The sequence below is a fragment of the Chironomus tepperi genome, unplaced genomic scaffold, assembly GCF_022539635.2.
Source record: "Chironomus tepperi strain 1889 unplaced genomic scaffold, CSIRO-AGI_Ctep_v1 contig_217, whole genome shotgun sequence".
NCBI lineage: Eukaryota > Metazoa > Arthropoda > Insecta > Diptera > Chironomidae > Chironomus > Chironomus tepperi.
In genome coordinates, this window is record NW_027226339.1 from 1600330 (window position 1) to 1613880 (window position 13551).

At 28.5% G+C, this 13551-nt stretch overlaps 2 protein-coding genes across 2 annotated transcripts; both read right to left on the bottom strand.

Annotated features, from left to right (window-relative positions):
• Window positions 1–94: 94 nt before the first annotated feature.
• On the bottom strand, window positions 95–5775 carry LOC139090304 (allatostatin-A receptor-like). Its single transcript, XM_070640066.1, has 3 exons — window positions 5015–5775; window positions 1903–2577; window positions 95–1832 (listed from the first exon to the last, which is right to left on the bottom strand). Exons 1-3 carry the CDS (start codon window positions 5279–5281, stop codon window positions 1746–1748), a joined length of 1029 nt encoding a protein of 342 aa, XP_070496167.1. The 5' UTR covers window positions 5282–5775; the 3' UTR covers window positions 95–1745.
• A 3008-nt stretch (window positions 5776–8783) lies between these two features.
• On the bottom strand, window positions 8784–13538 carry LOC139090235 (GTP-binding protein 2). The gene is made up of 3 exons (XM_070639978.1): window positions 13425–13538; window positions 10365–11906; window positions 8784–9697 (listed from the first exon to the last, which is right to left on the bottom strand). The coding sequence occupies exons 2-3, from the start codon at window positions 11823–11825 to the stop codon at window positions 9428–9430; spliced, it is 1731 nt and encodes a 576-aa protein (XP_070496079.1). The 5' UTR covers window positions 11826–11906; window positions 13425–13538; the 3' UTR covers window positions 8784–9427.
• Between the last annotated feature and the right edge of the window lie 13 nt (window positions 13539–13551).

A 13551-nucleotide genomic window follows, 5' to 3' on the forward strand; every position in this document is an offset into this window, starting at 1 on the left:
TGTTTGAGAATGAGAGTAAAATTCTCAGATTATATAAACAAAAGATTAACGTCAACTTTAATTACATGTTTGTTAATTAAATATTGTTGCAATGCTAGTTAAACCAACATTTCTTTTTATTCATAGCAAATTTTTCCATTTTCTAGTTTTTCCTTCTATCATAGTGGTGTTCATACATTTTTCTTGGTCATTAACATTGTTAACATTAATATGGATTTTTCTCACGTAAGTGTTTTTAAACTGTCAATTGTGTCAACATGTTCATTATTTTGGAAATTTATTATACCTGTATAGTTTTTTTTTCGTACAAAAATAATCCACTTTTAACTTTTTGAAAACCATACAAATGCTTTTATGATCAAAACCATACACTTCTGTGTTTTAAAACCATATAAATTCCACTTCAATTGACAATTGTATGGTTTTCTATAAAAACATTTGAATGGTTTTTCATAAATTCTAAATTCTTAACATTCAAATCTATAAAATTCGTTACATTTTTCATTGTACACAAATATAATTTTTCACACAATAACTGACGTGCACATTAATGATAATGACAATTTTAAACATGAGGGTAGCTTGAACTCAATAATCTTGTAAAACTAAACAATGCTTAATGAAACAAAATACAAATTTAATTAATGTAATGTTTAAGTAATACAGCGATAAGATTGTTTATTGATTAAATGAAAAATTTCCAGTGAATATGGATAGCATTCACCTTTCTGGGGTTAAATATCTGTACTTTTAGTGATGATATTGAGCTTTTAAGAATAAGAATATGATTTTTATGGTCTTTTAATAAATCAGATTAAATTTATGACTTTTGGCGCAATTTTAAATGTGGAAATATAATTGAAAAGTTACGGATGAATTTATATCCATTTCCTGGAAAAGCTATAAAATTATAATCAATCGTAAAATGCTGCATTTATTTTATGGCAATATGACTAGATAAGTGAAATCGGTTTTTAATCAAATTTAATTAAGATGAAAAAATATTATGCGCAAACAATAGAATCGAGGAAAATGTGATACGCGAGGAATAAAAAATACTGTTTATAATCATGAACTGCATGTTTTTTTTTATATTTTATATATTTTTCCTCATTCTCTCTTTTACAGATAACAGAGATGAATTGAGAGTGGTTGGAAAAAAAGGAGGAAATAATGTGTCTATGTATAAAAATAAATATAATGAAGGAAGAAAAAGCTGTCAATCAATCAATTATCACACTCTTTTTTTCATGATAAATAAAAAGCATTTAAGATTTACAGATGCGTAGAGTTTACATAAAATTTTTCACATAATTACATTTTACTTAATCTTTTTTATTATTATACTGTTTTTCGGCGCACTTTTCTTGTTTTTCATGGTTCTGATTTAATCATTATTTAAGTATATTAAAGCTTTTATTAACGACTTTGAGAAAGTTAAATATTAACGACTTTTACGAATTTAAATTTAGGTTCAAAATTTTTGAACTTTGTTAAAATTCAAATTTTTGAAAACCGTTAAAACATGTTACTATTCAATATTCAAATTTTTGAAAACCGTTAAGATTTGATCCCTTACAATATTCTAATTTTTAAAAACCGTTAATATTCAAATTTCTCAAAACCGTTGATGTTTAATTAAATTATAAATCAGGATAAAATGCGTCTACTTCACCAGATCAATCGTAACCAAACTACCAGATAATTGTTTATTTTGAACGTTCTGTTAACGCGTGGCTGCCATTTCATGTATTACCTGAAGTGCCAGTAGCTGTGAATTTTGTAGCTGTTGGAAGGTATCGTGAATGACTCGACGGATGGCAGTATATTATCTGTGAAAAAAATTTAACGATGTGTGACATGATATAAAATATTAAGCAAGAAAATTTTTAATTTTATTACCTTTCTGAAAGATTTCCGGAAATTTTCACTAAGAAAAGCGTATAGAAGTGGATTGACGCAAGACGATGCATAAGCCAATATATGGGCACATATTTGGAAAGCAATTGTCCAATGAGTTTGTGCTTTATAATAATCTAGACTCTTTAAAAGCAAAATTAGTTGAATAGGAAACCAAAGGATAGCAAAACAGGCGACAATAACAATTACTAATCGTGTCACCCTTTTCTTCCCTCGTTTCGATTCTGCTGATTGTGCTAAATTACTTTTCCATAGACGCAATAACATTAGGATGTATAAAAATGATATAAAGAATAACGGCATACAGTAACTGCTTGTGAAGAACGATATGTGAAATGTACTCCAAGTCATAAAATCATCGTTCGTGAATGTACATGATGTTAAATTTCTTCCATTATCCGTATACTCGAAAATACCGTGTGCATTAAATACTGGTATACATGCAGCAAGTACTATACCCCATATTAAAATTATAGATAGAATTGTATTCCGTTCCGATCTAATTCGATTGACTGGAAAACACACAGCAAGATACCTATCCAATGACATCAGTACAAGCGTGTAAATTGAAATATAGGCTGTGCATATGATTAAATATTGTACAGTTTTACACCAAAAATTTCCAAATGGCCAGAATGAAAGAGAATAATCTGCTCCCTATTCGAGTTGAAATAAATGAAAAGAAAAAGAAAGAAAAAAAAAACAATAAAGTTTACTGGGAGTTTATTTAACTTAGCTCTGCACTCAAATGTTTGTAGAAAAAAAAATTATATTATAACTAAAACAAAATATTAAAGAAAAAATTATGAAAAATCTACTAAGTAATTGTCCAGCGTGTGCCAATGAATTTTCTCGCAAAGTTTTCTTTTGAGGAGTGGTTCTTAGCAACCATATTTTACTCAACTTTAGTCTATTAATCGTTAAACACATCAATTAAATGACTAAGAAGATTACTGAGCAGTAAATCGCTTTTTTCCCCCACAAATTCTTGGCGGTGAATTTTTGAGTATTGAAATTTGCATGATCTGTGCTGTGGAAAATGTTTCTGAAATCCACGAGACTTCATAATTGTTATTCCTCTAGACATTCGATATTGTTTCCTGTTTCTCCTTAATAAACCATAGTGACGAGAAGCTTTGACTCTTTTACTACATAAAAGCACTCCTTAATTTGACTTTGTTACTATAATTCTTGGTAAATGTAAAAATTTACTCTTTTTCGTCTCTAATTATTCGTTAATTATAATTTCCTTTCAATTTGACCTTTATTAATTTCTACTTTAGATGTTGCTTCTTTGAGATTTCAAACCAAAATGATTTTTTCTCCCAAAAATTTCTCGTTTTATACTAAAATTTCGCGCCAGAACTTTGAACTTTAATTTGAACTTCAGTTATCTGTTTGAATTTTTGACTTAAATTTCAATTTTCAACATTAAAACCACAACGTAACATTCTCTAATGATTATTTAGTGCCATCCAAAAAGTTTAAGTGACACTGCTCTAGCTGTCAACAAGGAAATTACTTGATTCATAAAAGTTTTTGTATAAAATCCATTGCAATGAAAAAGAGGATTGTAATTTAAGTGATAAATACCTACACGTAGTAGCTGTGATGTACCATATTTATCAATTAGATACAAAAAGAATTAAATCTGCATTGATGTGGATTGGATTAGTTGAAGAGCAGTGATATGTAATTTGTAACATAATACATCCTCTATGATAAAGTCATAGTGTATTGAAAATCAGAATTTTTTCAGGCATTATTTGCAAAAAAGTAATCCTTTTAAAGGTTACAAGCAGAGTAGTTCAGCTAGTGTCGGAAAATATTAAATTATTTGATAATTGACAGTAATTATGTAGCATTATTTGAATTAACAAAAGTCAACATTGTAATCAAATAGTGTAATACTTATGAACAATATAGGTAATATTGTCAATATTTGTTTATTAGAATAAGAACCTGATCATGAAAATTCTACAAAATTTTCTGAAACAAATTTTTAACGTTAATTTGAAATCAAATTATGTGTAACAAAGTTGTTTACCCCTTTTTGAACAAATGTAATTTTTAAAAAACCGATTAAAATTTGCATGGAAATTTTTTCTGTTGGTTCTTGTGAAGTATAACATTTTATACAAATTTTATCGGTTCAATTTTTTTTCCTGCTGGTATTTGTGAAGTATAACGTTTCATACAAATTTGGTTCAATTTGCATTCGACTTATAGTCGGATGTATAAAATGTTATACTTCACAAGTGGCAGCAGAAAAAAATTCCATACAAATTTCAATCGGTTCATAACGAGCCACAGTAAACTCAATTCGACTTCGACTTCTGATTCAGTCTGTGCTTAAACTTAGAATAATTTATAGCAATGGATAGAATTTATGTATTATTTTAAGTCGTTAACGTTATAAAAATATGAAATTTATATATTTACTCGATCTGTTTATCCTCCTTTTTTCCACAAAAATATGTGCCTCATAAAATATTCCAGATGCAGAACAGAAATGTTAACACATAATAGCTTTACAGATATTTAAATATTTAATAGATTAAAGTGAAGCACATCCAAAGAGGTCATCTGCTATTTACATCCATTAAAAAGGTAAGGATGTCCAAAAATTATGCCATTCTAGAATGGCTTGTAGCCCCAAAAATATTCAATAAATTTCAATTATGCATCAATTCCTTATCTTAATTACCAAAATTTATTCACTAATGATACTTGATAAATCCAGTAAATTCCAATATAATCAAGTATAGCTCTTCAAATTTAAATAAATTAAATGATAAGAAGTAGGAATGCAGCAAGTCTTAATGAATAGCCAGAAACTCAATTTAATTCAGTCAATTAAAGCACAAAATCATAAAATTTTATGGAATTAACCCAGCAAGATCTTTTTAAATAATCCACAAGGCATAGTCGAGTCAAACTTAGCATATCTTTCAATTCCTCTAGTTAAAAAAATCCACGCAAAAAAGTTATTTCAAGATGTCTCTCAATAAAATGTCGATTACGCTTCATTGGCACTCCCTGGGAAATTATAATTGCTGGAAAAATAGGAAAAATAAGGTATATATTTACTCACAGTAAATGGAATGCAGAAGCATATAAATAGTAGGTCGGCAAATGAAAGATTTAAAATTAATAAATTTGTTGTATTTCTCATTTGTTGATTAAACACTACGGTAATTATAACTAAGAGATTTCCAATAAATCCAGTAATTCCGATTAATGAGAAAAATATTGGCACAACAATTGATACAATATGCTCAAGCCGCTCATATCCTTCCAATTCTTCGGGGCTTGGCCGTGATGTTGATATAAAGTCATCAGGAAATTGTAATTCACTCATAATTGTTCACACCTATCAACACTTCCTTTATCACTATTTGTTATTATTCCTATATCCACAATCGATCTTTAACTTGTTGCTCCTTAACTGTCACTTTAATAGCGTCTTTTGTTCCATAATAATCATTAATTAAATTTCATGTCTTTCACTTGACAATTTTTTTTTTTTTATGTAAAAAAAAAGAAAACTTTTTTCATTAGCATCGAATAGGCTTCAATGCCTCCCTTATCTTTTGTAAATTCATCAATCAACAACCAAAAAAAAAAATATTTCAACGTTGATAATTAATTTGCAATAATTATATCTTATCTTTTGATCTTCGACATAGACAGCCGTACTAGAATTGACGATAATTTTTCGTTATATATACTGTGTCTCCGTCTCACTCACTCACTTAATTTCACTTTTTGGGTACGATACTTTAATTTCTTGTTGTGCGTGGTATACGACGACGACGATGAGCGAGATGGAGAGATCCTTTACCGATAAAAGCACACGAGCGACTGAGAAAATTTTAATCGAATTTTTGGATTTTATTTCAATGACGATGAGAGAAGTAAGCATAGCAAAAAGGAAAGCGAAGGAAAAAAAAATGTTTTTCTTCTCATCTAGTTTTTTACACTTTACTTCCAATAAAAACTGATGAAATAATTACACGGTATCGTGAGGAAAAAACGTGTCCATTCCATACATACTAGTCAGTCACACATTATGTCTGTTTCTTTTAGTAAGCATACCGTACATCAATGAATAACATCTTCATAATAATATCAATATTATTTTTCACCTTATATCTATAATATATCCTATATCAAGCTACTCATTCAACCCACAATTATATCATATGCGAATGAACAAGTTGTGAATCAAAAAGCAGATAAAACAGCAGGAGTTATTATAGTCATAAGAACTGACCAATAAAATTCGTATATTATTTAATGAAAATGGTGCTTAAATTAAAGTGTCTTAATTGTTTTATAGAAAATTAAAGGAAATCACTTTCTTACTATAAGCTGTTAAGCACATGTGTGAATGAGAAATTTTCTTTCTTTTTTTAAGATTTAAAGAGTTGGCGCGTTTTAAAGACCATCTTTTGAGATTTATAAAATTAGTGTAGAAACTGTTTTTAAAAATTCAAATTTTAACGGTTTTAAAATTTCAAAATTTATGCTTATTTTGTGCAGTATAAAATTTGAATTTTTGAAAACCGTTGAAATGTAAAATTTTGAATTTTAAACAGTTAAATTTGAATTTTTCAAAAAACGTTTTGAATTTAAAAGTTTTTGACTACGGTGAAAACCTGGTTGAATTTTGAAAATTTTTACTTGAATAATCCGTGTTCTTTAAAAGAATTTCCAAACTGACATTTAATTCAGTGACACTTCAAGAATACCAGATAAACAATTTACTTTAATATTTTTGAAAGCCGTTAATTAAAATTTTGATTTTAAAAAATTGTTTTTTGAAAAACTTTTTTTCCAATGAGAATTTTTAATAATTTTAGCTTAAAGCTTGGTTTTTTAAACAACATAAGATGTATTAGATAAGGAACCAACGATTAGACTGAAGCTTTTAAACTTTAAAAGTCGTTAAACTTTTAAAATTATACTAGATGAAAAACCGTTTAAATCTATTTTTTATATGGATGTTGAACTTTGTGCTGCTAAAAAGAGACCAACCTTTACAAGAATGGAATCATTCAATCGTTATTTCATGCAAATTTTACAATAAATAACAAAGAATGCACAATGAATCAAAACGAAAGCATTTTATATACTCGAGCAGAAAATGCTGATGATACGAATTTTGATGAAATAATGGAAGGAAAATCTTTATGAAAACATGCCATTCATAAATTATTTTCAAATTAAAATTCTCATATCAAAACATTTTTTTAATAAATTTCATTAGGAAATCGAGTCTGACATTTTCTGTACTTATCATACAAAGATAACTTTTTTTTTGTTTTATGTGACTAGATCAACTTTTTAATTTTATCATCTACACCTTTTGAAAACGTTAAAACTGATTAAAATCCTTTGACCTTTATTTCCACCTTATTTGACCGGTTCCTTAAAAGACTAGATTTTGAAAATGTTCAATTTAATGTTGTTTAATTGATTGAAACACCTTTTGGCCATTCATAAGCACAATTGACTGCTTTAGATTTTAGAGATAGATGTACATGAACAAAGCGAAAATGAACTCATCAATATCATTCATTGTTGCTTAAATATCTACATTGGAAAAATAAATTTATACACACGACCGATTAAACTTTTAATTGTTTAACTAAAGCACAAAAAATAATGTTTACATTTGGGTATTATTTCAATGTGAAAATCATTTCCATCTCTGCTCTCTTTCTATGTGTGCATGCTTATATGTCAAACGAATTTTAACACAAATTTTTAATTAAAGAAATCACTCATAGTGAATCTGAGTTAAATCACATTGCCATTCCGACTTTAAAATAATATATGTATATCCCCTAGTGAAATTAATTGTAATAACAATTCCAGGTTAAGCTTATTTGTTTTAAATTCTTCTTTTCTCAATGTTTAGGATAAAAGGTTTAATTAATGATGACTAAAAGAGTTATTAATTGTTTAGGTTTATCAATTTACTGGAAGTTTAGATAGAAAATTATTGAAATTAAATGGATAGAGCGCATTTTGTAGTTATTTTACTTGTAAAGAAATTTAAAGATGTTTCAGGTGATTGAAAATTTTTAAATAGATATTATCAATGGCCTTAGCCATCAATCAAGAACTGTAAACATAGACATCCTTGAAGATAGTCTTAGAATTGACAATAATATCCCTTGTGAATGAATTTAATCAAAGTTATCTATGAATTTTTCTGAGATTTGAATTTTATCAGTCAAAAAATAATTGAAAAATTTAACGGTCGAAAAGTTTTTGAAATTTTTAACGGTTCAATTTTTTTTTTGAAATTTTAAAGAATTTAAAAAAAATTTTTAACGATTAACAAGTCATTTGAAATTTTTAACAATCAAAAATTTTTACGGTTTAAAAGTTTTTTAAATTTTTACGGATCAAAATTTTTGAAATTTTTACGGTTTAAAAGTTTTTTAAATTTTTAACGGTCAAAATAAATTTAAAATTGTGTCGATCAAAAATTATAAAATTTAAAAAAAAATAATGATTTTTTTGAGATTGCCGCAGTCTGATTTCGAAAAAATCCAAAACGTGCACGTGAGTTACATTTTTAATTAAAAGCAGGCTAAAAAGATAAGAGAAAAAGTTACTGTAAACAAAAAAAGTAAAAAATTTAAGGATGTTTCTCATTAAATTCTTAAATTTTTCTTGAATTTTACTTTTTTTTCTTTTTATTTATTTATTTTTTCTTCCTTTCTTTCATTATTAGCATAATTATAATTATAATAGATTTATTTTATTATTATTTCTTCTCTCACAAGATTCTTAATAAAACAACGAAAAAAAAATCAATTTTATCACAAGGAAAAAAATCCCTTTAAATATGTATGTACACAGCTAAAATCTAATCAAAAATTGTATGTGTATAGAACGAAAGAAGCACGTCCAGCGTCAATTTTTTTTTTGTATTTTTTTAAATTAAATTAAGTTATCTTTTTTTTATCTCATTTTAATTTACTAATAAAATAAGGAGAAGGAAAGCAATTAATAAGAAATATTCATTATGTCATCATAATAATGACTTTTCAGCTCTATTATTTACAACAAATATTCATTGAGATAGAAATTCGTTTAATTATATTTCTTTTTTTGTCGTCATCATTCGAGGGATGGCTTCATACAATTTATTTGTACATCAAATATTCACTAAAAGCTTGTAAAATTTTCTTCCCATTTCCCATCATTACATCATTTTAGTCGCTTAATTTTCTTCTATCGCGTTTTCATTCTATTTAGTTGGCTTCAATAAATATTTACAATCACTTTAAATATAATCATTGTTATAGCTTTAATGTAGTTTTTTTCTCTCACTACAAATTTAAGATCTTTCTACCTACATTGTAATGTTTATTCATTTCTTCCTTCATTAATCAAAAAAAATTATTTAGAGAAAATTGAGTAAAATTTCGGTGCGATTAAAATTTTTTTTTACTTTAGTGCTAAAAAAATCCAAAAAATTCAAGCTTTAATCGTCATGTAGTGGAAAAATCTGAGTAACAACACCGACACCTTTTGTTTTTCCATCGCGGAAGAGCAGTGACATTCCTACCTTGACGAATTCAGGTCGTATTAAGAATCGAAATAGACACGAACCAGTTTCATTTGCTTTTAACGAATCACGACCAAATATGCCTTCCACAACAGCTGTTTGACGAATACTGCCCATGTGTACTGTCGTTTGAAATCCCTTCTTTATTCCTCGTAGACTTGAATGTTGTATAACGGCAATTGTCGCCTGAAAATAGAATGGAATTACAATAAAAAGAGTCATTAATTTTATTATCAATAATTTCTAGCGCATTTTACTCTATTCACAAAACAAACATGTTAGTGTTCATTGTGCAAATTTGTTATTGAATAATCTGTCGTGACACTGTAATTGAGTTAACTAACGTTCGTTTATATTCTCCTCGCAACGAAGCATTTTCTGATTGAGTCGACTTTTTAACGAATTTTTCAGATTTGATTTTTTAACGGAAATTTTTGATTTGAATTTTTAACGAAATTTTTGAATTCAAAACTGAACTGAACCCGAATGAAGTGAACTGAATCGAAATGAAGTTTGATTTTGAACGACAAAAATACGTTATTAATTGTCATCAATTTATATTCAGTAATTCATCTGCAGTAACACCCCAAATTAATTAAAATGAAATCAAACACCTCCATTTCATGAAGTATGTAAGATAAATTTTGTAAATAGATTGAATGATATAAAAGAAAAAGTGTACTTGGAATTTAATTATTCTTCAACTAGTACCTGACATCGTCAATAATATAAATAAATAAAATCAAATCTGATACATATTGACTGTTGTCTAACTAATTAAGAGAAATTTCACCAACAGTGAACGATAACAAATTTGTCATAGAAATAAAGTACGAAAAGTCAAAATACATACTTGAAAGAAAACACTAGACATTTCGCTTTCGTCATTGTCAGCAATCAATACCATACCGCTTCGTAGAATTGGCAACTTTTCCTTAGAGTTCAATGCCAAACAAATTGATGCGCTTTGATTCGGTCGAATATTCTTACAAGGAAATTTATTGCGATGTATTGATTTGATGATTCCTTTGTAAAATTCACCATTTGGTCCTGGTCCACATTTGACTTTCATCCGTTCATATATTACACCCTTCACAAGTAGTCCGCCAATAATTGTTCCAACGCCTTGTACTCGGAAAATTTCATCAATATGAAATTCAGGACTTTCCTTCTCTAATCGTTGTCGCTCACTTTCATTAATATTTGGCGTAAGCATATACAAATACTTTTGTACTAAATCGAGTCCAACGCCTGTCACATTTGATACGCAAAATATTGGGATATATTTATTACCATTTACATTGTCTAACAGCCGAAAATTGTCAGGTGCTGTTATGACTAGAGGAATTTTCTTATTATCAACTTCATTGAGTAGTTGAATCAATTGCTTTAAAGTTCCTGAATCGTCAGGTGATACAAGATCACATTTTGTCAATATTACAAAGAAAGGAATCTTAAAAGCCTTAATAATTTGTATATTTTCAATCGTCATTTGATTAAGATTGCCACAAGCAATTACAAGTGCAATAAAATGTGGTGCATATCCACTCACTGCTTGAACTGTCGTTTTCATATATCGTCGATGACCCGCCAAGTCCATTAAACTAATTAATTTTGATGATCTCTCTCCAATCTTCTCAGCCGTCATCATTTCATTATATTTGTAATTGATTACATTACCGCACTCATCGAAGCCAAGAACCTCGTGAGAGACACAAGACGTTCTGCCAGACTTAATTTCGTGAAAGTGACGAAACATATTTAGTCTAGCTTTACCACGTCCATTATCGAGTTCACCTTGTGTCAAAACACCAATTAATGAACTTTTTCCAGCATCAACACTTCCCATCACACTAATTCTAATTTCTTCTATATTCTTTGTATCCGACATCTTTCGTACAAGAACTTCACAGCATGTTCGTCCATTATTCAGATGCTTACGCTTAAGTATCGACATTGTTGCGCCCAATTGACAAGCCATTACTTTTAATGTTTTTAAAGATAAATTCATATCGTCATTTGATAATCCATTTAAGACTCCATTATCAGACACGCCAATTTGATAAAAACATTCACCACTTCCTTCTTGCAATCTCCATTTCATCTGTGTCACAAGATGATCCAATCTTTGCTTTGAAGGATTTATAAGCTTCAACTTATACTCAATATTTCCATATTCCGGCTCTGGTGGAAGCTTCGTATCTGGAATTAATTTATCAATCGATTCTGTGTCACTACTGCTAAACGTCTCAGTCTCATCCGTATCATCCGTCTGCGTCTCATCGGATGGATCAAAAAGGCTCAGAAAATCCATTTCTATTCAGTTCGTCTTCTATTCTCTTAATTCTCTTTCTAACTTGTTTCAAACAATCTATTAATCCAGTCAATCAATCAGCTGTAATAAACAGAAATATAACAAAGATAATTAGTGAAGTATCAACAACACGATTTTAAAGTTCAAGTAACTCTTTGTTGCTTATACACATTGATACACTTATAACTGTTTAAGTGAATTTACTTAGAGAGAAATAGACGCTATTGTTCACACTTTGTCTGTTTGTTTTTAGATCATAAAATGAATTCCGTACAGCAAAAATGCGCCTTTGCCTAACACAAGTGTCCAAATCTAAACAAGCTTTTTTTATTTTTCGTGATACGGCTGTTTACTAGTAAATAAGTCGCGCGATCTAATAAATATCTGGTCTTCACACGTGCAAAGATAGTTGTGACAATTATATATGATGTACATAATACAAAGAAATCTAATTTTGTTTCCTTGTGTGAATATATCAAGGCCACATAAACTAATGTAATGTATAAATGCATGAGCATATTTATGATGCAATCTTTGTTTGTAAGTGAAAGTAATCATGAAGAAATAAACAGACACACTTTTATTGGTAAACTAGAGCGCGAACCATACCTAAGAAGGCCTTTACTGTACTAAGTAGCTGTATTAATTTTAAAAATCATTTTATATTCAAATATTTCATTATAAATGAAATCAGAAAATGGATTTCAGTGGATTGTCAATATTATTGTGTGTATTATGCGTCATCAATGATCCAGTAAAGAAAGAATGATGAAACTTTAAGAAATCATTGTTGATAGAAAGCTTTTCACGCGCAAACATTTTTCAATTATAATTAAAAACCCGTGAACTAACTAAAAATAGACTCTCAAACGTGGCAATGTTCTCTAATGACCTTCAGATTTTTTAAACTTTGGCAGAATTTCATAAATAATTTCCCTTTCTCGAGTTTCGTTTACCGTTTTGAAATATTTTTGGCGGAAAATCAGATAAATATAAACAAAATACGGATTTTAATACATTCTTTCGTCATCTATATTTGTTGATTTCTTCTTTATTTTGTTTACTTCCATTTCCTCTCTTTTTCAACAATTTTTAACGACTATACCTAACAGCAAATGACGTTATTGTCCGAGTTTTGTCTGTTTGTCCGTCCTAATGTCTGCAGTTTGTAACGCAACTCCACTTCCAGTTTAAGTTCTTTTGATCCGGTCTCTTCGGTCACTGATTCAAGTCTCAAATTTGTCAATATTTATTTCTCGTACTTTTATGAATTCATATGTTCTGGTTGCGTAGTGGTTACACTACAGGTACTTTTAACTAAGAGGTCACTGATTCAATGGTCACTTGATGAAGTCAAGTTCTTTTTCATATTTTTTTTGATAGAATTGGATTTCTTCAATCATGACTTTTAATGTTTTGATTCTGTACGCGGTAAATGCGCTTTGGTCTACGTGCCACGATTGACCACGTCTATACTAGTTTTCAGAGTCTATTTTTATACAAAAAAACTTACAGCTGATTTTATATTGAAAATTTTAAAATTCACTTTTTTCACCTTAATCGATTACTTTACACTTGAACTTGATATTTTATACTTACTTTAACCCACAATTTATCCTTTTATATGTGTATTATCATCTTTTAAGTTGATTTAAGCTATTGATTATCAATTTTTTTACACTATTGAATATTTTTGTTTCTGCAGAATAAATCAACTGAGGGGAAA

Excerpts from the sequence above, each read along its gene's own strand:
- LOC139090304 (XM_070640066.1), bottom strand. The coding sequence starts at position 5,281 with ATGAGTGAATTACAATTTCCTGATGACTTTATATCAACATCACGGCCA. Across the intron at positions 2,578-5,014 it reads GCTTCTGCATTCCATTTACT|GGAGCAGATTATTCTCTTTC; the intron begins GTGAGTAAATAT and ends CAACTCGAATAG. Across the intron at positions 1,833-1,902 it reads TCCGGAAATCTTTCAGAAAG|ATAATATACTGCCATCCGTC; the intron begins GTAATAAAATTA and ends TTTTTTTCACAG.
- LOC139090235 (XM_070639978.1), bottom strand. The coding sequence starts at position 11,825 with ATGGATTTTCTGAGCCTTTTTGATCCATCCGATGAGACGCAGACGGAT. Across the intron at positions 9,698-10,364 it reads TGTCTAGTGTTTTCTTTCAA|GCGACAATTGCCGTTATACA; the intron begins GTATGTATTTTG and ends TTCTATTTTCAG.